The 25,745-nt window shown below is 37.9% G+C and overlaps 1 protein-coding gene and 1 long non-coding RNA gene across 4 annotated transcripts in view; one reads left to right on the top strand and one right to left on the bottom strand.

The window, feature by feature from the left end:
• The first annotated feature begins 1,614 nt into the window (after nt 1-1,614).
• Nucleotides 1,615-25,010, top strand: LOC127441268 (uncharacterized). Its single transcript, XR_007897285.1, has 4 exons — nt 1,615-1,701; nt 2,027-2,245; nt 19,168-19,365; nt 24,835-25,010. It is a non-coding gene; the product is annotated as an uncharacterized LOC127441268 (long non-coding RNA).
• LOC127440838 (cyclic AMP-responsive element-binding protein 3-like protein 1) overlaps nt 15,698-25,745 on the bottom strand; it is a 43,222-nt gene continuing 33,174 nt past the window's right edge. For all 3 annotated transcript variants that reach the window (XM_051697847.1, XM_051697937.1, XM_051698012.1), the window contains 5 exons: nt 25,081-25,149; nt 19,645-19,744; nt 19,187-19,337; nt 18,045-18,291; nt 15,698-17,948 (listed from right to left, as the gene is read on the bottom strand). In XM_051697847.1, the coding sequence (XP_051553807.1) occupies nt 17,912-17,948; nt 18,045-18,291; nt 19,187-19,337; nt 19,645-19,744; nt 25,081-25,149 (604 nt within the window). In that variant the 3' untranslated portion in view covers nt 15,698-17,911. The remainder of the gene's footprint in view (nt 17,949-18,044; nt 18,292-19,186; nt 19,338-19,644; nt 19,745-25,080; nt 25,150-25,745) is intronic.

The following is a 25,745-nucleotide window of genomic DNA, read 5'->3' as shown; positions in this document are numbered from 1 at the left end:
TTACACAGGCTCGGACTGGCACAGACCATCACAGCAAACCTACAAACAAGGACCAGGCTTAACACTGTGTCGACACTCTTCATTTGCATATTTACACTGTTGCTTTTAATAGCAACACTTTGCCTAATACTGGGTTGAGAAATAATATTTGTATTTAGTGTTTTTGTAGGCAAGAGACTGACTGTGGCAAGAGACCCCTCCCACTGCACTACCCACAGTACATGTGAAAGCCTTGTGATATACTGTAAAACTCTACAGTACAATAGCATAAAGCAAAAAGTAATGTGATTTTGTTTTCAGTGGCAGTTATACTGTGTGTGTGTGTGTGTGTGTGTGTGTGTGTGTGTGTGTGTGTGTGTGTGTGTCAAGTCATTTTTATTTGTATAGCGCATTTCACAACACATCATTTCAAAGCAGCTTTACAGAAAATTATGCTTTAACAGAAAAAGTTGTAATGTAGTAATGTATTCAAGTCATAATAGTGTGGTTCAATAATAACAAATAAAAAAAACATGATTGTAAATTACGCCTTAAAATAAATAACTTATAATAAATAACTTAAAATATAATATAGTTATATTTAGACACCCAGTGAGTAAGCTTAAGGTGACTGTGGCAAGGAACACAAAACACCATAAGATGTTGCTTAATGGAGAAAAATAAAGTTGGGGGAAACCAGGCCCAGTGTGGGGGACAGTTCCCCTCTGGCTAAACAGCATGAATATAATGCCAATATTAGTTATTTATGTGTAGTACAAGTCCAGATTTAAAATTAGTAAACTAAGTAAGTGTTTGGGGCCAATGTTTAAATAAAAAGATTTTGTATTAACTGTAAGATTAATGATTAATGTCTTAAAATGTACATTTTTATTTAACTGTGGAAGTGCAAACAGATGCATTGTCCTTTGTCATTTGGCTGATGAAGGCTGCAATTAATTTATTATCTATGTATTCCATTTTAAGAGTGTAGTCCACACTTTGACCAAGGTGATGCAGGCAGAGGTCAGTAAGGTGCACTGCAGTTCCACTGTAAACTTGTGGCAGATTAATTTCGTTTGGAGTCCATCTTAAGTCCAGCAGTGGCAATTTCTCAGGGCCAGCAAAGCCTTCTCTGCTGGTGTAACATGTCTATTAAATAAATATTTTTCATCTTTTCATTCTCATTGACCTTTTTGCCTATGTATTTGCAATCGCTTTCCACTCCTAATTCATCTACAAACAAATAGCAAAAAACAAAAAGTTTATCCAATCAGAATTTATTCCTCGATGCTTACAAGCAACGTGTGACACCTGTTTCACAAATCACATGCCCGAAGCCACGCTCCTTAGCCAAAGCAGCGCGTGAGTTTTAGCTCCACCCCGTCAGGCCTTCAGAATTTCCACAGAATCCCTCAACAGTGCATATGAATGAGCATCTAAAGTCAGATTGTCAAATTCATCAGCCAGTCAGATTGATTTATTTGTTCTTTGTGGGTGTGATCTTTAGGATATGTCCCAGTCCAGGCCTTCTAGCTGGCGTTGAGTGACGCAATCACGCTTGAAGTGATGTATGTAATTTGAAAGCGAAGAGTCGGCTTTCACTGCCACATCACCATTGAAAAAGAGATCCTTATGGATTTAAACACCTGAGATGTTCTGCACGATCGTGCGATTGATTAATTAAACAGGAAAGGATGACGGATTTTCACTTCAAGCAAATTGGTAAGTGCTTTTTCCATTGTTAAAGCAAAATCAGGAGTTTTCTGAGTGTAAATTAGGCTGCTTGAGCATTCAGTGTCAGATCAAGTTTCGTAAAGTAACCATGTACCCTGATGAACTAAATTTATTGCAAGCAAAATATTAATTGCAAATATTATTAGAGAGCATTTTCTTGGTATTAGACCTCCTTGGTTCTGGCTTTCGTGCATGGATGTGTTTTTAAAATGTCAATTGGTATTATTAGTTGACTGCCACAAAATGTATGATGCATACGGTGTCTTATTCATTGTGAAACTGTGTTTTCTTAATGGCATGAATCACACTGAAGGCCTAGACTTAAAATGCATGGGCCGCGGCTGAGTTTCAGGCAGTGTCCAGTGAAGTATCCCATGTCTGACGGTTGGTGCTGGCATCAGTGACATCTGCGAAGTCCATCGCAGTAGACTGAAGTGATATCTGGCTGGCACAGGCTGCAGTTAGTCGACATCACTCCGCAACGTGTAGTAGTGGGAGTTGGACATCAGGCAGGACCGGAGTCGGACATCAGGTAGGACCAGAGCTGGATCTGGCAGAATATGTATCCCGAGGTTAAGACAGGGAAACAAATAGAATAATATTAGCATAGATGCCATTCACTTTAAAACATGATTATAGAGTATGAAAAGTGTTTCCGGTTACGGCAGACCTAACTAATGCAGCATAACTATGAGTTCATAGATAAATGAGGTGTATGCCTGGCTGAAGAGTCTTTAGTCTAGACTTAAATTGAGAGAGTGTGTCTGAGTCCCGAACCATCTTCGGAAGACTATTCCATAATTTAGGAGACAAATAGGAAAAGGATCTACCTCCTTTTGTGGATTTTGATATTCTAGGTATTATTAACAGACCAGAATTGTGTGATCTTAGTGAAGGTGATGGAATATAGCGTTATAGAAGGTCACATACGTCCTGTGGAGCTAAACCATTCAAACTTTGTAAGTAGTTAGAAGTATTTTAAAATGAATATGAAATTTAACAGGTAGCCAATGTAGCGACGCTAAGATTGGACTGATATGATCATATTTCATGGTTCTAGTTAGCACTCTAGTTGCTGCATTTTGAACTAACTGAAGATTATTTATGGAATCTGCAGGACATCCTCCCAGTAATACATTACAATAATCTAGTCTTGAGGTCATGAACGTATGAATTAGATTTTGGCATTAGAAACAGTCGTAACTTAGCAATATTTCTGAGATGGAAGAATACTGTTCTACAAACATTGGAAAGGTGGTTTTCAAAGGACATATTGCTATCAAATATAACAACTAAGTTCTTCGCTGTAGATGACGACGTGATAGTACATCCATCGAGAGTCAAATAATTTTTTAGCGTCTTATTTTTAGAGATTTTTGGTCCAATAATTAGTACCTCTGTTTTGTCAGAATTGAGCAGAAGGAAATTTCTATCCATCCAATTTTTGATATCATTGATACATTCTGCTAACTTGGAGAAATTTGAAATTTCATCAGGTTTTAAAGAAATATAAAGTTGGGTATCGTCAGCATAACAGAGAAAACTAATTCCACGGTTCCTGAAAATGTCTGGAAGGGGAAGCATATATAAGGAGAAAAGGCGAGGTCCTAAAACTGATCCCTGTGGCACTCCATACTTGTCGAATGCTGCACTAATATCTAAAAGCACTAGAAGAGAAATGCAGCTGTGATCAGATGATGAGAGCAAGTCATTTGAAACTCTAAGTGCAGTCTCTGTACTATGATGGGGCCTAAATCCTGACTGAAATTCTTCTTGTATACCATTTATTTGTAAAAATGAACATGGTTTGGAGGACACTAACTTTTCTAGTATTTTTGACATAAATGGGAGATTTGAGATTGGTCTATAATTAACCAACTCTCCATGATCAAGCTGTGGTTTCTTGATAAGTGGTTTAATAACTGCTATTGTAAAAAAAATTGGTACATGTCCTAAGGATAATGAAGAGTTAATAATATTAAGAAGAGGTTCTGATATTACAGGAAACACCTCTTTTATTAGCTTGGTCTGTATTGAATCTAACATACATGATGTTGATTTTGATGTTTTGATAAGTTTGTTTTGCTCTTCCTGTCCTATGACAGCAAAGGATTGAAGTTGATCGTGGGGGATAATTTGAGACACTGTTTTCAGAGGTGCTATTGCAGACAGTTGCAAAGGGGGCGACACTATCAAGAGTGCTAGAGAAGACTGTATCTATATTTTCTGTGATTACATCAAGTTTTTCTAAATTTTTTGGTTTACTGAGTATTTGAGAAAAATCTGGAAGGTAATTAGTGAAGCTATCTTTAGTGGTTGAAAGAATAGTTCTACCCGATCGATAACGCGGCGTACATTGAGTGAGCTTTGCTAAGCACAGCATACAAGAGACGAGGTAATGATCAGAGATGTCATCGCTCTGCGGCAGAATTGCTATATTATCAACATTAATTCTATATGACAGAATTAAATCTAGCATATGATTATGGCAATGAGTTGACCCTGTCACATTTTGTCTCCAAGAGAGTTGAAAATATTGATAAATGCTAATCCCAATGTGTCATTTTCATTATCTATGTGAATGTTGAAGTCACCAACGATTAAAGCTCTATCCACAGTAACTACTAGATCTGACAAAAAAATCAGCAAATACTCTAAGGAAATCAGAATATAGTAAGAACAAAAGATGACAGAGATTTTTATTTGTATCTGACAATGTCACATAAAGCATTATCAGTTCAAAAGAATTGAAGTTATATCCTGACTTCTGAGTAACACCAAAAACATCACTGTAAATTGTAGCAACACCCCCTCCTCGACCCTTCAGACGAGGCTCATGTTTATAACAATAACCCTGGGGAGCAGACTCATTTAAACTAATATATTAATCCGGTTTAAACCAGATTTCAGTCAAACAGAGTGAATCTTAACTATGATCTGTAATAATTTAATTTACAATTAGTGCTTTGGATGAAAGCAATCTAATATTTAGTAGCCCTACCTTTATATGAAGTTTATCTTCAATTTTTGTTGTTATTGTTATTTTCAAGTTTGGTATCAATACATTTTTTTCTAAATGAATTAGTGACGTTTTTGTGTTTGGTAGTTCGAGTAACAAATACAGTCTCTATATCAGGGGTACTCAATAGGCGGATCCGGACTGAAGGACAATTAAATGCGGACCGAGCTTTGAATCTTTGTGCTAGTTATCCGACACCTGGCTAAGTGATTGTGTAAGCAGGGCCATAGCTAGTGGGGTGAAAGGTGGTAAGGATTCTAGGGGCCCAAAGATCCAAGGGGCCCCCTAACAAATTCTAAACTGTATTTTTTAATAGGAAAGGGGCCCAGAGCAATATACAGTCAGGGGGCCCAGATGAACTTGCCATGGCCCTGTGTGTAAGCAAATGTGTATATGCACGCAGAGTGGGAATAAATAGCATAATTTCTCTCTAGAGCGGAAATCAAGCATGTCCAGCGCTACGTGCTTTATTCCCTGGCGTTGAACACACTTGCTTTATTCCCACTCCGCGCATTGCCTCTTTCCCCGCTATAGACATGAGGTGCCGCATAAAGCCTAATTTACTGTATGTACGAGTTGCAGGTGCAGTTATTTTAACAACAGTATAGTGAAAGCACCACTACAGATACTGGCATCTTTCACTTAAACACACTGCAGAAAACAAAAAATTAAGCAAAGTGAAACTATCTGTTTAACTATCTGGCTAAGCCAGGTTTGTGTCAGGACAAGTTAACGTGCCGCCTTTAGATTATAATGTTTTTTCAGTCTAGATTTAGCTTTATTAATCAGCATGTTACAAACAGATTTTTGTTCTAATTTTGTGAAAATTAATCAGAGATGTCATCATAGCAAGGAAAGCCTATTTATACTTTAAATTAAATTAATCAAACAGCCATTTAATGCTTCACTGTTGTCATGTAAATTGTTTGTTTGTTGTTTGTAGATTTCTCACTTTAAGGAAAATATAAAAATGGTTCATTCAGACTTTTACATTTTTATACATTTTCTCTCAGGGGACACCCCTGAAACCACAATATTATTTAATCTGTCAAAAGGCCTCCTATGTCCCATACATAGGTATAGATTCTGAATGTAAAAATATTTAAACACAAAAACTGGACTGCTGTCATTCAGCTTCAAAACGAACTGTTGATCTTATCTTTTAATATTCATATCCAAGTGCCCTCGACTGATGAAGTCTTGATTAAATATTTTAATCTTTTGGTAGAAAAGGTTTCTCAGACCCCACTACTTTAGCTGTCTCTGGGCCCCCAATGTCCTCATCAGGGATTTTTTTCTTCCTTTTTTTTTTTACTAAGTACTATTGCTGCCAATGTGGCAAGTTATTAAAACTATTAAAAAAAAGATACATAATGTCCTAGCCATATAACTACTGATACCATGTAAGCTACATATTATTATCCGGACCTTTGCTGGGTTTATGTGATCTGTGTGATGTCTCAAGGCAGCTAGTAGACATTTGGATTAGCCAGTTTGTCTGCTTCCTGACCTGGACCCTGTTAGTCAAACAATATTACTATTAAGACTATGAGCCAAATTACTAGAGAGGAGAGCGGCAATCTCCCTGGAGGGATGGAGTCCATCTCTCTTTAGCAGGTCAGGTTGACCCCAAAAACCTCAATTGTCTATAAATCCTATGCCATTCTGCAGACATCACTCAGACATCCAGCCATTCAGTGACACTAATCTATTATAAACTTCAACACAACATCGAGCAGGGAGGGGACCAAATCATTTTACAGTGTCTGACATCATTTTTGTAAGTTCACACACCTCTTTAACATTATCAGTCTTAGAAAATCTACGTTTAGCATTAGCCAGCACTTGTAAATTTGATTTGATGACAGACGCTCTGGCACACGAAATGTATTTTACTATGGTGGCTGGAGTCTCCATTTCCATGTTCCTTACAATAGAATCACCTATAACCAGGGCATTTCCAACAGGCTTCTCGGTGGGTGCATCAATGAGTGGGTAGAATCTATTGGAAATCCTAATAGGAATGGAAGAGTGTTATCGTTTTGCCCTATGAGTATGCTGTCGAGAAAACACAGGTTAAAACAGGTCAATAGTAGTGCATGTTGTCACAATATATGGGGCAGGTTGTCACAACTTGGAACACAGAACTGTAAAAATGCAGAGGCTGCATTAAAGTAAATTTATAATGAAAGCTCAACACAAATCCTTTCAGATTACATCACAGATAGCAAGAGTTTAAGAGAATTTAAAAGTCAGACTGAAATATGCTCTGATTGTCATTAAAATAAAACTTAGTCATAAGATCTACATAATAATAGGAATAACAGTAACCTAATGTAGAACCTTGTGTGGCAGTCAGGTTATTTTTTGTTATTAACATTTTAATTGATTCCATTCATAAAAAACCAATAGACACAACATAAAATACAGAATCGGATATATAAATTAAACCCTTCCCCACGAACATCCCCCCCACCTGACACAAACACGCATTACAGTGGTCTTATACAATTATAACAAAAAATTAGAAACAAACTAAAAAAAAATACTTTCAAAAAGCAAGAATGCACATACACATCAAACTAAAAATTACAAATTACAAATTAAAAATCCCTCTCCACTGCCCCTCCCTGAGAACCCTCCAAAAAATCCAAATATCCACCCCACTTCCTATTTTTTTTTTTTTGTAATTAACATTTTTATTGATTCATGTGCATACAACAGTGAAAAAAAACTCAACACATATATATATATATATATATATATATATACACACACACATATATATATATATATATATATACATACATATATACACACACACAAACATATACATACATACACAGATACACATACACTTACATAAAATAAAATATATTATATACATATATACATACATAAACAAATAAATAAAATAATAAACATACATGATTAAACTACACTCTCCACATCCCCTCCCCGTGATTCCCCCCAAAAAACTAAATATTTGCCCCATTTTTTAGCAAATAAGTCCCTCAACCCCAGCCTTCTACTTACCGCCTCTTCAAATGCACCTACCCTCCCCATTCCACACACCACTCCGAAAAAGAGGGTGCTCCATTTGACTTCCAACCCCTTAAAATTACTTGCCTGCCGATCATGAGACTGGTCATAACCCAGTTTTTTATATGATTGTCCCCTAAATGCATGATCGCTCCATCACCCAAAATACAGAGTCTGGGACAAAGCAAAACCTGAGTGTTCAAAACGTCGCACAAATACCTCTGAACCCTCAACCAAAACTCCTGGATCTTAACACACCCCCAAAAGACATGGGTAGTGTCTCCAACTTCTGACTGGCATCGCCAGCAAGTGGGTGTGCCTTTAAGACCAAGCCTATATAATCTAGAGGGGGTCCAATAAAATCTATGTAAAATCTTAAATTGCATAAGGCGAACCCTTGCATCTCTAGATACAGACTTGACACTTTTAAGAAACTTAGTCCACACTCCATCCTCCAATACCAAATTCAAATCTTTTTCCCATACTCTCTTGAGAGAAGTCAAGGCTCCATCCCCCAGACTCTGAATTAGTAGGGAGTAATACACTGATGCTTCATGGCCTTTTCCAAAAGCAGCAATCACCTCTCCCAAAGCACCTGCCGCTTTAGGGGGGTGCGTGCCACCCCCAAAAATAGTGCAGAGTAGGTTGCGAAGCTGTAAATACTTATAAAACTGAGATCTGGGAATGCCAAAATGTTGAACCAAATTTTCAAAAGATCTCAATACTCCACCCTCATATAGGTCACCAAGTGCATTAACCCCCCTTACAATCCAATCTGACCAACAAAAAGGGGACTTATTATACTGACATCGCTCGAAAACCTTTTTATTAAAGGGTCAAAATTAACTCTGACTAAATCAGACAAATTTGCTGGGAATAAAATCCCCAAATACTTAATGCCCTGTTTGGGCCACTGGAAGGCGCCCGGCTGGAAAGCCGTTTCTGGGCAGTATGCTGTCAGCGCCAAAGCTTCGGATTTAGACCAATTGACTTTGTATCCTGAGAACTTGGAAAAGGAATTAATAATTCTGTGGAGGCAAGGCATAGATCTAGTAGGTTCAGAGACAAATAATAAAATATCATCTGCGTAAAGCAGAAGCTTATGCGCCGCACCTCCCGCTGTCACCCCTGGAAAATCATCCTCCTTTCTTATCGCAGCTGCTAATGGTTCCAGGGCAAGACAGAACAATAATGGGGAAAGAGGGCAACCCTGTCGAGTGCCCCTATCCTGAGTAAAATAATCTGAAAGTAATCCATTTGTTTGTACCGCTGCTACAGGGTGTTTATAAAGTAACTTAATCCAACCAATAATTGTACTCCCGAACCCATACATTTCCAAAATCTTAAAAAGATAATCCCATTCTACCATATCAAACGCCTTTTTGGCGTCAAGTGAGATGGCAGCGACCGGAGATTGTTCATTCGCCACTGACCACATGATATTGATGAGACGCCTGAAGTTATCAGAAGAGCTACGGCCCTGAATAAATCCCACCTGATCTATATGTATAAGAGATGTCATAACCTTACTTAATCGGTTAGCCAAAATTTTTGACACTATTTCTACATCTAGTTGGATCAGGGAGATTGGACGGTAACTTCTACACTCGCTTGGATCTTTGTCCTTTTTAAGAATCAGACTGATCCGGGCTTGTGTCATGGTTGGAGAAGGTTTTCCCTTCTTTAATGATTCAGTATAAACTTCTAACAAAAGTGGGGCCAGTTCTGTAGCATAGGATCTAAAAAATTCTGCGGCAAAACCATCTGGCCCCGGAGCCTTGCCAGTAGGCAGGGACTTAATTACCTCGTTAAGTTCCTCCAAGGTTATCTCAGAATCAAGAGAGTTTTTTTGCTCAGTCGTCAGTTTAGGAAGATCTAATGGTTCCACAAAGTTTCTAATATCTTCATCAGTAGATGAAGACGTGGAACTATAAAGATCAATATAGAATTCTTTAAAAGCATTATTAATATCAATGGCTGAGGTAAATATTTAATCACCCGCAGATTTCACCGAGGGAATGGAAGAAATAGACTTTCTCTGCTTTATATATCTAGCCAAAAGCTTCCCTGCTTTGTCACCCGACTCAAAGTATGACTGTCTTGCCCTGAATAATCAAAACTCCACTTTCCGCAACAAAATAGTATTATATCTATATTTCAATCGGGTTAATTCTCTGAGGCCATCAGATGACATTCGGTGCTTCAGCTCTGCCTCGGCACTTTTAATATTTCCTTCCAACTCCACGAGTTCTCGTGCTTTGGATTTTTTGATGAATGAGGCATACTGTATGATCCGGCCCCTAAGAACCGCCTTAAGTGCCTCCCAAGCCACGCCCACAGAGGATACTGAGGACAAGTTGGTCTCCATATAAACATTGATTTCAGTCTTTAACATTTGTTGGAAATCAGGATTTTGTAAAAGGGATACATTAAGGCGCCAACTATATGATTTCTTTTTCTCTATATGTGGCATCACCTCTAAACTCACCAGGGCATGATCTGAGACTAAAATGTTTCCAATTGAGCAATCAACAACAGATGAAATAAGGGATTTGGATATCAAAAAAAAAATCTATTCTAGAATAAATCTTATGGACTGATGAAAAAAATGTATAGTCCCTACCGGATGGGTTCAAAAGTCTCCAAATATCCGAAAGACCAAGATTTTTACACATCCTGTGAAGCGTTAATGTTGCTCTAGGGGGTTTACACACTTTAGCTTCACTATGATCAAGGACTGAATCCATCAAAAGATTAAAGTCTCCTCCCAATATTATATCATGAGGGGTGCCAGCGGTTTGCAACATCCCTTCAAGATCTATAAAAAAGCCTTGATCATCAACGTTAGGTGCGTAAATATTAGCCAAAATCAACCTTTGCCCTTGAATTTCAGCTAAAACAATAATTACTCTTCCTAATTTATCTTTAATCTGTTTGAGAAATTTGAATTGTAAATGTTTATTAATCAATATAATGACTCCTTTGCTCTTACTTGAGCCAACACTAAAGAAAACATGTCCACCCCATATCTTCCCAAATTTTTCAGCTTCCTGCGGGGAAAGATGTGTTTCTTGAAGAAACACTATATCATATTTCTTACGTTTAAGAAAAGTAATAACCTTCCTTCTTTTTATGGGGTGCCCCAACCCGTTTACATTCCATGTGGAGAGAGACAACTTATTCATATTAACATTTGGCATATTGATGTAATAAAAATAAAAAATTGTGTGTGAAAAACAAAATTATGAAGACCACATTCCCCATTAGTGAAACAATCAACCCCCGAACATCCCCCGGAACAAAACAAATCGAAAAAAGAAAAACGTGCGCATTAACCCCGCGCACGACAACGCCAACCGGCGACAATCCCTCTAAACTCAAAAGGTCCATGAACGCACACGAGTCCCCACGACAACTTTGCCATCGGATTGCTCAATTTTGCCTCACAAATTTGTGAGGCAAAATTACATAACAGAAAATACTTTGTGAAATAAACCCAGTTAATAGGAAGAATGAACACAAAAATGTGTAGATTCATTCACAGAACTGTCTCAAAGGTGTGATCTTCCACAAAACAAATTCCAGCCGATATAAAACCGTTCAGATTCCTCGGACAGACAAATGAATGTTCCGTGAGCTGGCTGTTATGAGTTCAGCGGATGTCGTAATCATTCAAATGTCCCGTAAAAAAAAAAAAAAAAACTCAAAACAAACTCCAGCCAGCAGGAGGAATAAGCACGAAGAATGAACAGATTAATCCACAGCTGTTCCAAAGGAGTGTTATTGAACAGAACAAGCTCCAGCCACTAGGCGGAACAATACAAAAAGAAACAAAACCGGCATCCCGGTTCCCTGGATGGTCAAGTCAATTCACTTGGAGGCCGCATAAAAATATATACCATGACTTACATAATCCGTCAGCTTTATAAAAGACATGTGAGCATGTAGATATTTTGCGGTCATCCTTAGTGTCCACTCTCAAACTGGCCGGGAACTTCAATGCAAATGTAATCTTCCATCAATGCAAAAGTTTCTTTAAGGAAAAGTGTTGTTCACAAAACAAGCTCCAGCCGCATGGCAGAGCCAACGCAAAAGAAACAAAATTTCACCCAGCTTCCTCAAGAGTTAGTACAACGAGTCAGGCCCACTTACATGAGAAACATCCAATGGTTTACTCAGTCATTGATTCTATAAAAGACATTGCCAGATTTGGACATGTGAATACTTTGCGACCGACCTTCGTTTCTATTCTCAGTTTGGCAGGAAACATCAGAGCAAACGAGTTCTTTTTCTGATGTAAGAGTTTCTTACATTCCTTGAACCGATCGCGTTTCTCTCTTGTCGAACTCGCAAAGTCTGGGAACAAGAAAACATTATGGTTCTTCCACGAAAGCTTCCCTTTGCTCCTCGCCTGGCGCAACACAAGATCTTTATCGGATGATCTCAGAAATCTGGCCAGAATCAATCTGGGCCTATCTCCCTCAGCAGATTTGTGAGCTGGGATTTCCAGCTTGTGGCCTGTCATGTTGAACAGACTCGGGAAAACCTCATCTAGGAATTTCACCATATCTCTGCCCTCCTCATGCTCAGGAATTCCAACAATTCGAACGTTATTCCTGCGGCTTCTATTCTCAAGATCTTCAAGCTTTTCAAGGAGATGTTCCAAATCAACTTTGGTCGCGGGTGGATTAGCGGTTAATTCCATCTCCGAAGATTCCAGAAAATCAATTTGTTTTTCAACATCAGACACTCTTGTACCTAACTCAGAGAATTTTATTTCCATCGCCGTGATCGATCGACGTATTACAGCGAGATCCTCCAAGTCAGCAAGAATCTTCGTCAACATCATCGACATGTTGGACAACTGACGCTGGATCTCCTCTCTCGCCGCGCCATCCAAATAGAGTCCCCGGTCTGTAGGCCTGTTGGGGCTTTCATCCTGAACACGTAAGTGTCTTTTAATATCTCCAGAGCCATTTTGACTTCTTTGCCATGTTTTGCAACAAAGGACAAATGTGTAACTGGGTGTATCAAAATTCACCAGATTATAACATGAGAATAATCGAAAATTCAGCAAAGTGCGCAGAGCTCATCGCTCACACGTCTGCTCCTTGCATGGCATCCATTTTTCGTCCACCCCACATCCTATTAAACAAATCCCACTTTCCTAAACTTCTGAAGATTGCCTCCTCAAATGACGCAACCTCGCTCATCTCCCCGCACCACTCCCGAAACGAGGGTGCCCCAGCCGTCTTCCACCCCCTGAGTATTATTCGCCTGGCCACCATAACTCCGGCCAGGACCCAATCTCTCAAGTGGCTATCCCCAAAATGTATGACTTCCCCATCACCCAAAATGCAGAGTCTGGGGCAAAATGAAAACCTTGTGTCCAACACATCACACATAAATCCCTGAATCTTTAACCAAAATTCCTGTATTTTCACACATCCCCAAAAAACATGGGTTGTATCCCCGTCTTCTGATTGGCATCACCAGCAGGTGGGTGTGTCTTTAAGACCAAGTCTATACAATCTAGAGGGGGGTCCAATATAATCGGTTCAAAATCTTAAATTGCATCAGACGCTCCCTCGAACCTTTTTAGAATCTTAGTCCACACTCCATCCTCCAATACCAAATTTAAATCTCTCTCCCATAATCTCTTGAGAGAGGTTGAAGCTCCATCCCCCAGACTCTGAATTAACAGGGAGTAATACACTGATGCCTCATGGCCTTTTCCAAAAGCAGTACTCACCACTTCTAGAGTATCTGCCCTTTTTGGGGGGGGGGGGGTATGCTGGCAGTCAGGTTATTTTGAAATGAACTGATGTTTTTGTACACACAATATTTTTTTTTTTAAATGGTGAAATGTTTTTTACTTTAACATTCATGAAATGTGAAATAAATTGATTTAACAAAAAAAAAAAAAAAAAAATTCAACAAAATGGTTTTACATATTCCCACCACTGAGTTGCTGATCACATACAATGTAGTACCTATTTATTGAGATGATGCCTCATGAGCTGTGTCATTTTTTTTTTTTTTTTTTTGTCTGTAGATTCATATGATAAGGTTTTATTTTTTATTCATGGAATTTTATATAGAATTTTTTTAGGAAAACTTTAAGATTTTTTGATGTAGTACCTCCCATTAATGACCACAATTTTGTTTTAATTTAGCTGAATTTGATCAAGAAAATATATGTGTGTGTGTATGTGTGTGTGTGTGTGTGTGTGTGTGTGTGTGTGTGTGCATGTGTGTGTGAGCTGTCTGTTTGTTGACAGATTGTTAGGAACAATACACTTCCCAAGTTCCCTTCATTCATTGCTCTTGCTGGTAATGCAGTTGTTTTAATAATTCCTTGTAAAGCCTTAATTTAGAGTATATGAATTAAAAGTTTTCATGCTGCAATCAGTTAAAATAAGTATTACAGGTAAAAGTGTCATCTTTTCTAAAATAAAAACAGAGCAACGGTGCACTATAACTGGTGTGCACAAGCCTTCACACTGGTTCGGAGAACTATGGATATTTGTGTAGGAGGAAGACAACAACATGTGATGCTATGTTCCTTTCCTCCTCCTCCTCCTCCTCCTCCTCTCTCTCTCTCTCTCTCACTTTACCTTTTCACAACCTGTATGAGAGCTGTTTTTCTTAAAATAAGTGTTCTTTATGACTGTGGCACAAAATAGCTGATGTTTTATGAGCAAAGAAAGTACATGGTCACCATTTACTAGCAAATGTTATTATTAAGACACAGAGCATACCTTTTGGTTCTCCAAAGAGCACAAATTAAATGCACATACAAAATAAGTTATGTATAGTTTTGCAATTTTTAGTCAATGATATTAATTCAGAATGTGTGTGCAGGTCTGCTGTCATAGCACTGCTGGAGAATTGATTCCAAGGTTTAGTAGATTCAGATTACTGGATGAGGCCTAAAGTCATCAATTGGAATCAGTATGGAAATCACAGAACAAATGTCCGAAGTGTGTGACACATGAGGAGAATTATTTCCTCATAACAAACTGCCCAAAGCAGTAATGCACAAGTGGGTTGTTTATTTTTAATACAGTTTGTGAAATGAGGTATTGCTAGCTTATACATTTTGAATCACATACTTCTTTAATTGGGCCATAACACTGTGGACTTACATAAATATCACACTTTGTTTGATTCAAGATCTGTGACAGGACCGGACACTGTCAGTCATTGTTTATAAAGTGAAGTTTATAAAGTGAAGTGTTTACTTTTGCATCTTCAACACAGTTTTATGTAACAAATATTCTGAAAAATACAATTATAATTAAAGTCTTAATTGAAGTCTTTTAGGCCTCACCTCGGTACAAGATCATCAAATGGCTCATATTGTTGTTACTGTCATTAACTTCCATTTTAAATTTGATGTAGCTGTTTGAACTGAAGTTTGTTCAGTCTTGTTTAACAGTTTTGTTAATCCACTGAAACACACACTACAACAGCATATTAGTATTGCACTAGATAGTGTGCTTGTAATTCCCTGATATTGGTAGATTCCCTTTCAAACATACCATAATCACAATTATAATTTATAAAACCTCAAAAATATGAATAAACATTAATAAATTAGCAAAATATGTTGTCACTTGTACATACAATAGCATTATAAGAAGCCTAACCATGGTGCCTTAACAGCTATGTTATCCAAAAAAAAAACTACACTACCTAAGAATCACATACTGAACTGTTGAAGATGGTAATGGACAGGTAGAGTGCTGACTCCTAGTGGTCATAACTTGAAAATTAATGATTGTGATTTTACAGGCCCTATCAAACCCTTCACACCCACCATAATTTTAAAGTTAAATAATACTAATAATAATAATGTCAAATGATTTTATGCATTAAGAAGGTGACAGAAAGATAACACAAGGAGACAGAGTTGCATCTGCAAATTTTGTATTTTGCTTCATTCTAACTCTACTTTAGAACAGACAGAAATAGCTAGACAGAAGAGGAGCTCAGAGCATTGATATATAGCACTGAAGCTTTACAGCAATATCCATACACAGATAAAAATAAAATCACATGCCCCCAAGCTGCATGGTGCTTACCAAAATGCATTGGAAATATAAAAATACGTCCTCCATATTTACAGCCAACATTTAACATCAGTCATATTTACAAAAGGCAAAAAGGCAACAATGACATTTGAAGTATAAACTCTGTCATACAGGTTTGAGACTAGATTTGTATACTCAGTATGTGCAGTGAAGACGTAAGATTTCCATTTAGCCTCTTTGAAACATTCAAATAAACACACAATCAAATCTCAACAATATCCTCACAGTAACAAAGGCCATGATCAAGGGTGTTGTCATAAAACAAATGTTTGATTTCAGTTTCACGCTGAACATAAGAAGCTATCTAGTTCTTCAATTTCATAGGCAGTCACACCCAGTTTTCCACTGTTTTATGGCACAGATACCACAGAGTACCTTTATTAAACTGACAGTCACAGATTCCTTTATGACAGGTACAAGTTTCATTACTATAATTTAGAGGCAAACACTTGACTCAAGTATTACAATATTTTGACTATCAGTGGTCATTTCTAGCAGTACAATAAAGAAAAAAAAAACATTTGACTTAAGTGACAGAGGACATCAAGAAAAACTATTTAGAACAAAAGAAACTGATTTTGATATGATCAAGTTGTTACTAAACACCAACATCTATGACATAACAAGAAATCATTTTTTTCCTTTTTTTTTTAAACATATTTACAAAAACTGCACTACTGACTTCCAGATACATGTGGTGAATTTTACAGTGGTCAAACAGTTCTCTAAGGTACACATTAAAGACAGTCTAAATAAACATTTAAAAGGCATATTCCATTAGCAGAAAAAGGAATTTGCTTTAAATAATATTCCAAATAAGTTTACTTTTCCTACATGTGATAACTGCTTGTTGGTGTTTTCATTCAGTCTATGTTCTGAACCTTTCCTCCTTTTCATTCTAGCCAATATTGTGGATTTCTTGAAAATATAACACGTTTTGACAAAATTATTCAGATATAATTGAACATGGTTAAACATGCACATGATTTGATGGTTCCTGTTCATTTTTCTCTCTATATACAAGACTTTCTTTACACAGAAATAAAGATAAAAGAAAAAAAACTGTTTAACAGTTATGACATCAAGATCATGTAAACTTTACATCATCTTTCTTTTTTTTTTAAAGCCCACAACAACTATCATACTTTTTTTGTGCATAAAATAAATATGCTATTTTTGGATGCTGAAAATACTAGAAATATATTATGGATAAAATTTTAATTCAGTACAAAAGCTTCTGCCTTTTTAAAAGTAAAAATAATAATAATAATAATAATAATAACAAAGCCTTTATCAGCTTTCAATAAAAGTAAGCAGAGAAAAAGAGATGTATGACAGAAAATACGCTGTTAGAATTATCATAAATATGACAACATGAAAAGAATGTGAAGGCACTTAAATCAATTCGTTTTCCTAGTGCAAAACAAGTGCAATCCAGCTTAAACTTATTAGGGGAAAAAAGCCAAGATGGCAAAGCAAGAAAATCCTGTTAAAGAAAGCTTAAAACCGCAAAGGACGTCAGGCACCTGTGATTAAACCTACTGGAAAACATTCAGAGATTAAAAAGAGAGTCATTAATAGGAAATAAGCTCTTTGGGGTTTAAGTAAGGATATGTTCTAAATGGACAGTCTCATGGCATTCTAGGAAAATCAAAACAAACACTCATGAACTTTCCCTCCCCCATCTGGCATAAAGAAATGTTGGATTTAGAGCTGCAGACTCATATCCATTTAAAACAGAGCAGCGCCCACAACCGCCTACTTTTTCCCTCTCTTAGTCTTTCAAACTCAGTGCTTGCTGGTAAAGAGGCGTTTCAGCAGCCAATTTATTATATATGATGGGTAAATGGATGGATGGATAAATATGTTTTGTCTTCCCACAGTTCTCTTTTTACACAGTTCTGTGGGTGAACATCATTTTCAGGTGGGTTCGACCATGGTCATGAAACTTGTTGGTTCTTATGATGGGGAGAAAAGACTCAGGATCTGTAACGATAAGGTTCACCGAGTAGTGCAGGGTCATCAAAGGTCAGTGGAGGGGTTAGAAATATTCTGCTCCTCCCTCAGAATCACGATTTCTGAGACAGAAAAAGATAGTTTGGAATTATTAACATGCCTCAGATGAAACATAAGGTATCTGACTGAATAAGAAGTGCTGTCTGTGCGCGTCTCACCTTGAGTGGTAGTGTGGGTCCAGGGAACGGAGAGGGGCCGCGGACGTGTTGCTGTAGCCTATGGGCTCTGGTTGGGCTTGGCTCAAGTACCTGCTTGCAACAGCAGAATTATCCTGCTTGTGGGCATCTTTCAGGTCCTGTACATAATGTCGCGGCACCCCCTCCATCCTCTCCACACTCAACATGCCCCTGTGGCCGTCCTCCACTGGGCCACCCTCGTCATAGAAGAGCAGGCTGCGGGAGCGGACTACACAAACACACATATGGAGAAGAGAGTTAAACCATTTACCGGTACTAAAGTCATACTATATCTAGCCCAGTTTGCTTATTCTTCGTGTGTCTCTAAACTTGAACTGTGTTTTTGACTCAGAGAGAGTTTATGTGAGTATGTCTGTGTTTTTATGGGAGAAAGACAGAGCAACTCTTTTTCTTAGGTGAACCAACATGCATTAATAGTTCCATAATCTGCAGTTACTACAGCAACCCAGTCGCTTTCAGCCATGGACCGAGTATGTAGGGCCCTTGTGAAATTGGATGAGGCATTTGAATCCCCTTTCAAGCATGGCTTTGATAGAGCCGAAAGAGACACGTCTCTGTGTGTGTGCCGCTATATGTGTGTGCCTGTGTCAGTGTGTGCTGTGCTGTAAGATTGAAAAAGAATTGTAAAATCAGCTCAAATGGAAGTAATGATTTCAATCTAAGACTCTCAGTGATGTCTGACAGTAATCTGAGGGTGAGAATGGTCACAGTCAGCCCAGGAGCTCTGGTAATACTAACCAGTACAGATCCCCTTATTAGATAGACGGACGGACTCTCACACTTTCAGTCTCTCATGGGAAGAACTACATAAGTGCTATCAAAGACACACTGCTATTAGCTGCCTAGATACAATGTATTTTAATATATATATATATATATATATATACTGTATGTTTACCATGTTAACTCCTTTGCCATCACATCACCTTGGTGAAGGCAAACAGCATCGCATAACACAATTTCTTGTGTTGTTTTACCATGTATTTGTATAAGCCTAAAAAATCTTTGCTCATGAAAATGAAATCATATAGTTCACATGTCATGTGCGCTACTCAGTAATGACTGAGTTTGTTTCAAATATTAGGGGCAGGGATGAAACATACCCTGGCTGGTGGTGTAGAGGTCACCTGAGGGCAGCGGTGCAGACTTCACCGTGTGTGAGGATGATGAAGATAAGGAGGAAGAGTAGAGGGAGAGCTCTGGCAGGCAGGGAGCCAACGAGCCCAGCACCAACACAAAACACAGCACCACCACCTGGCCAGGAGGAGGAACCACACACACGGTGAGCACACCGCCCCACTGCATGCCCTCATCTACTTTTACTACACTTATTAGAGCAGCACTGACCAGCATCTGCATACATAGCATGTCAGACTAAACTAAATAGGCTAAAAAATACTAAATATTTTTATTAAGAAAATACAACACTCTGGTTTGTTTGGAAAGAAACATGTTTGCTTGTTTGTTTGTTTGTTTGTATGTGTGTATTGGAACCAGTGTGTATGCATGAAAGAGACTGTGTGCTTGTGTTTGTGTCAGTACATTTGTGTACAGTATATACCATGAGGCAGGTTCCGGTCTGCGTGGAGGCGATTTTGTAGGATCTAGGCACTTTCCCGCTCACTAAAGCTTGCAGTCTTTGCAGCTGTTGAAGCAGAGACCTACAGGTGGCACACATCACAAAAGAGGAATTATTAATAATGCCTTTAGTTTAAGGAATAGTTTGCCTAAAAATGTTAATTTTCTCTTCATTTACTCACCTTTATGTTCTTCCAAACCGGCATCGCTTTATTTCTTCCACTGATCACAAAAGGAGATGTTAGGCAGAACGTTAGCCTCAGTCACCATTCACTTCTATTGCATCTTTGTGTTTTTATACAATGAAAGGGAATGGTGATTGAGGCTAACATTCTGCCTAGCATCTCCTTTTGTGTTCCAGTGAAGAACATTAATCATATGGGTGTGGAACGACATGAAGGTGAGTAAATGATGACATAATTTTCACTTTTGGGTGAACTGTCCTTTTAACAGCAGATAGTTCTTATTCCTCATAGATATCATGAGAGGATAAACAGTTATTACTCTGTAGTTATTTCTGTATGTATAGAATATCTAGGTGATTCTCTACATTTGCATAAATGTGAAGAATACAGGCAGAGCACATTGCGTAAGATACTGTGTCCCACAATGAATGCACTCGACTTTTGGCCTTTCTTTTTCAGTATGACATACGAACTGGAAGAAAAATCAAATCTGATTTTGAACATCTCCTTTTTGAATTATTATTAAATTGGACTGCTAAAATGTAGGACATTTTTACACAAAACTGGATAAAAAATGTAAAATAACAGTACTTCAGGATAACTGGACACCACTCTCTAAATTAAACATAAAATGAACGTAGTGAGGTCACGTGACAATAAAGCATACCCTATAAGAAGTGTTTATTCTTACACAGATACTATAAAATGCTTCACATAATTTCTTTTTTAATTAGTAGGTGGTATATATGGTAAAGTATGCTAGTATTTCCCTCTGAACTGTGCCTATGCATATAAGGAGACAGAATTTAGTCATCATACAAAAGGAAATAGAGCTCCCTCTTGTGGACGAATTAAGAAGTAAAGTCACACATTACAGGGAGAAAGCCACTGGTAGAACTTTACTCTAAGTAACATTCAGCTTGTCATTGACATTGATTTGGTCATAATTACTCTTTTACACAGCAGAGTCTGTGATGAAACAAAAAGGTTTCATATTGTATTGATGTCTTTAGGCCTGAGAGTTACTTCCACCAGCAGAGAGAGCCATTGCAACATGTCGCAAAACAATTAACAAGACCGGTTCACTTCATCAATTTTCAGACACTTTTATCCAAAGCAACTTACAGAACAATTAATAACAGGGACAATCCCCCTGCGCCAACCTGGGTTTAAAGGTAAAGTTCACCCAAAAATGAAAATTCTCTCATCATTTACTCACCCTCATGTCATCCCAAATGTGTATGACTACCTTTCTTCTGCAGATGAAGATGAAGATTTTTAGAAGAATATTTCAGCTCTGCTTGTCCATCCAATGCAAGTAAATGGTGACCAGAACTTTGAATCTCCAAAAATCACATAAAGGCAGCATTAAAGTAACCAATACAACTCCAATGATTTAATCCATAGCTGTGTCCCAAACAACACACTATACACTATGCACTCAGCCATGTAGTGTATGAATTTGTGAAAAGTGAAGTATCGTCCCAAATGGAACATTTAATGTTTTTTTACTACACGGAAGCGTTCGCCGTTTAACAGCTGACGGAAGTGACGTTCAAGCGCAAGTGATGTGTTGCCGCTAGCTTTAGCGCATTAGCTGACCTCAGTTCAACACCTGTATCTCAAACAACGTACATATTCACACAGCTTGGGGTGATGGTAAAGCATTCAGTTCACATTTGTAAGGTGTTGTATCCACTGGAGTTTTGCTAGCTGCTTCATTCTTCATTATTTACAACTGTGTAAATAATATTAGCAACGCAGTCCGTTAACTCTGCCCCTTCCGCTATGTATGGCAAGCCATGTGTGCTGAGTGCATGAAATGTCCAACATTCCACACTCCGTTTTGATGGTTGAAAAAGTGCATCATCCGGGCACTTAAAGCTACACTATGTAACTTTTTTTTGTTAAAAAAATAACAAAATGTTATTAATGAGAGAGTGCAACAAAAATCCATCTTCCAAACCATGTCTTTACCCAAATACACTTTGATAAACCTAGAGTAAAAATTAATATTTTAGAGCTGTCGGGACGGATTTCACTGGGAAATTGCATATATACAGCACATCATTCGCCCATGTGTTTACGTCGTATCCGTACACAAAGAAAATAAGCTCCAGCTACTGTAGAGCGTGTATGGTATGGGAGTAGCGTGAACCTGAAAGTTTGTTGTCACAACGAACGAGAAAAATTGACCATGGATCATTCAAAACAGCAAGCCTCCGGGAATAACACCTGTTGTAAAAACAAAGAAACCCTGAACAGAGAAGAGTCTACAAACAAAAAGGGAAAGCGACAGAGTCCATAATAAAACCCGAATAAACATCGGCTTGGCTTTTCAGAGGTGGCGACAACTGAAAGGATTTAAAAGCAACTCAGAGATGGCTTTTTTCTTACTCAACGGGTAAGATATTTTATTGATATTGTTTATGTATAGTTGTGTAATCACGCACACACACATCTGTTAACGAACGTTGCCTAACTTTTCTTCGGTGCCTTGAACCACATTCAACCGTGCAGAGGAGAAGAGCCGAAACACAACTTACGTCATTATCAAAACAATGTTCTTCCACAAGACACATGCAGTTTTATTTTTTAACTGCTAGAGGGCCAAAAGTTACATAGTGTAGCTTAAAAGTACACTTCTTTTTGCTGCATTTTCAGTGTAAACATACTACTCACACAACAACATGGTGTAGAATTAGGGTTGCCACCCGTCCCATAAAATACGGGATCGTCCCATTTTTAAAGATGAAATGATGCGTCCTGTTTCTAATCAATACGAGACGCGATTTGTCCTGTATTTAAGCTGGTCAGATGACGTTACGGTAAAATCGTTCCAGATCACTAATTTAACATTGATATAAGTAGCAAAGTTTGCCTACAATGGGTAAGGGACTGTCTAAAAAGTCCACACATTGTACTAAAACGTGCTAATACTGTGGAGGCCGTGATAAGGGACCATATGAAAAGTCCACACGTTGTTCTAAAACTGTGGATTTTTGTTCTTTATAAATGTTCAATAAGATGTACAAAATTACACAGATCGAGTCATAAAGACAAAAATAACAGGTGAAGGAAAAAAAATAAAAATAAAAATAAAAATGATACAAAAATACTTATAAACCAACCAAAATGTACTGTATACATAAGATAAAGAAGATAAATAATTTTTTATATATAAAAGATGTATTTTTTACTTCAAAAGTTCTCATTTTAGCATATAAGAAAGGATATACAATTGTTTTTATTAATAACTCAACTGCTACAGCTGTGGAGGATGTGGTAAGGGACTGTGGTCAAAGGTGGAGATTTGTATAAAAAAAGGACTTACATATTGATCTGTTTCTCACCCACACATAACATATCCTTTCTGAAGATATGGATTTAACCACTGGAGTAGTATGGATTATTTTTATACTGCCCTTATGTGCTTTTTGAAGATTAAAATTTCTAGCCACAATTCACATTCACTTGTACTGAATGGACAGAGCTGAGATTTTATTTTTAAAATCTTCATTTGTGTACTACAGAAGAAAGAAAGTCATACACATCTGGGATGACATGAGGGTGAGTAAATGATGAGAGAATTTTAATTTTTGGGTGAACTATTACTTTAAGTGATTTACCCAAAGGCACAATGGTGATAAGTCATGGATCAACCCTTACAGGGTTTAATCATGCAACCTTTTGGTTATCAGCCCAGAGCTTTAACCATTAGGCCACACCAGCCCAAAAGAAACATGTATATAAATTCTCACAGACACAGACATGCAGAATCACTCTTACTGAGTGTTGTGGACTAGTCTAGATATACAAGGATGCTATCAGCAGTAGAGAGCTCCTACTGTCCTACTGAACTAGGGGTAATCATCTCACTTTGATTATATAACCAGTGGTTTTCTCCAGATTAATATACAACCCACCCACCACACAACACACAAACTTCCCCCTGCTGTCTCTTTGAATTCTCCTAGCTGACTCTGAGGGATCCATGCTAACAAGAATTGGCAGAAAGCCAACACACACACACACACACACACACACTTTATCCTGTAATGAGGGGCAGGCAGGCACCATGCTGTGTGGTACTTGAAGTGTGTTGTTAATAAGGGGCCTGAGTCAATCCTTTATAAAACTTAAGATTACATTACTGTACACTTATACACACATACTGAGACTCCCCTGTCTCTCTCTTGCTCACACACTCACATAAAGCACTGAAAGTACAATAGCCCCAAATTATAGAGAAACAGAAAGAAAAAGAAAAGACCAGCATTCTGGGTCACAAGGATAAGTTACAGTACACTTTGGATGCTGGTGTCCCACCAGGCTTTTTAACTAGCTTAAAGGAAAGTTCTGGGTTCAATACAAGTTAAGCTCAATTGACAGCATTTGTGTAATACTGTTGATTGCCACAAAAAAATAATTTCGGCTCGTCCCTTATTTATATGCAAAAATCGCAGTTACAACAAGGCACTTACAATGGAAGTGAATGGAGCTGGTCCATAAACATTAAAATAGACACAAATGTAGAGCCACAAGGCAAAATATGATTTGTATTAGTAAATATTCATGTTTTTCAATATTACAACATTGTTGTCATGATGCCGTAATGCCGGTAAATGCTTGATTTGATCACACTAAAGCCATGCTAACGTGGTATAATGTTCACGTCTTGTGGCTCTACTTTTGAAATGGACTGACCCCATTCATTTCCATTGTAAGTGCCTTACATTAACCGTCATTTTTGTTGTTGTTGTTGTTTTTTATATATAAAAAAGGTGTGTTTGTTGTAATCAATATTATGCCAATTATTGAGAAAATTATAACGCCTGTAAAGGCAAGGTAATCTGCTCATTCATATACCGAGGAACCACTGCTATATTCAGAGCAGTCTTTAGAAAGGTTTTACTGTTAACCCACCAGAAAAGAGCTGACTTTGATAACACCCAGTCCCCCACAGTGTACTCTCTTTCTCTCTCTAGGAACAGACAGCACCCTGTTGACAGTGCCTATGTTCTAATTAGGCCACCCAGGAGTGAATGAGAAGGTGCTGCACTATATGATTGGAAGGGGAGGTAGACCTGTGAGCATCTGGACCGACTTAGCAACACCTGCTGACTACGAGGAGGCTGCTGCATACACTTACCACAAACCGTTACAATTACATTTCAAATCCCTCTATAAAATGTTCACTGTTATTAAACACATACACACATATGGTATCTCACCTGTTGGCATTCTCGAGTGTCTCCACCTTTTTCCACAGTTCATTGTTCTCCGAAGTATAGTTCTCCACTCTGCAGATGAGAGAGACAGAGAGTGTGTGTTATGCTACCATACTGTCACAATAACAGACTGAAACAAATAAAATTACTTTGTTAACTTTATGACCCTTGAGCTCAGATCTTAAATCATCAAATTAAATGCAAATGCCTTCATTTTCAGTAAAGACAGCACAAAAAATTACAGTAAGCGGTGGAAAAAGTGTGCATGTGTGTGTCCAATGTAAGTTCAGTCTCTCCAGCTCACTAGCCAAAACCTGAGAGCCTAACAGCAGCACAGAGGGGAAAATGAATCACACACACATACATACATACATACTCACACCCCAATGAGTGCATGGACTTCAGCCATTGGCCACATTCACACAACAAAACAAATAAAACAGCATGAAGGATACTGAGTATTTTGCAGGAAGACTGTGTGTTGGGGTTAGAGAGAGAAGAGAGGATTAAAGGATTAAAAGTCAAACGGAAAAATTGAGAATGATGAGAGACAGACAGACAGAAAACAGAAAGGCTAATGGAAGCTAGACAAACACTGAAAGAAAGAGAGAAGAAAAGAGAAAAGATGAGAATGAGAGAGAAAGCCAGAGAGGGAGAGGAGTGGAAGA

The sequence above is a fragment of the Myxocyprinus asiaticus genome, chromosome 1, assembly GCF_019703515.2.
Source record: "Myxocyprinus asiaticus isolate MX2 ecotype Aquarium Trade chromosome 1, UBuf_Myxa_2, whole genome shotgun sequence".
Taxonomy (NCBI): domain Eukaryota; kingdom Metazoa; phylum Chordata; class Actinopteri; order Cypriniformes; family Catostomidae; genus Myxocyprinus; species Myxocyprinus asiaticus.
Note: the sequence above shows the minus strand (reverse complement) of the source record. Positions and strands in the feature narration are given on the sequence as shown.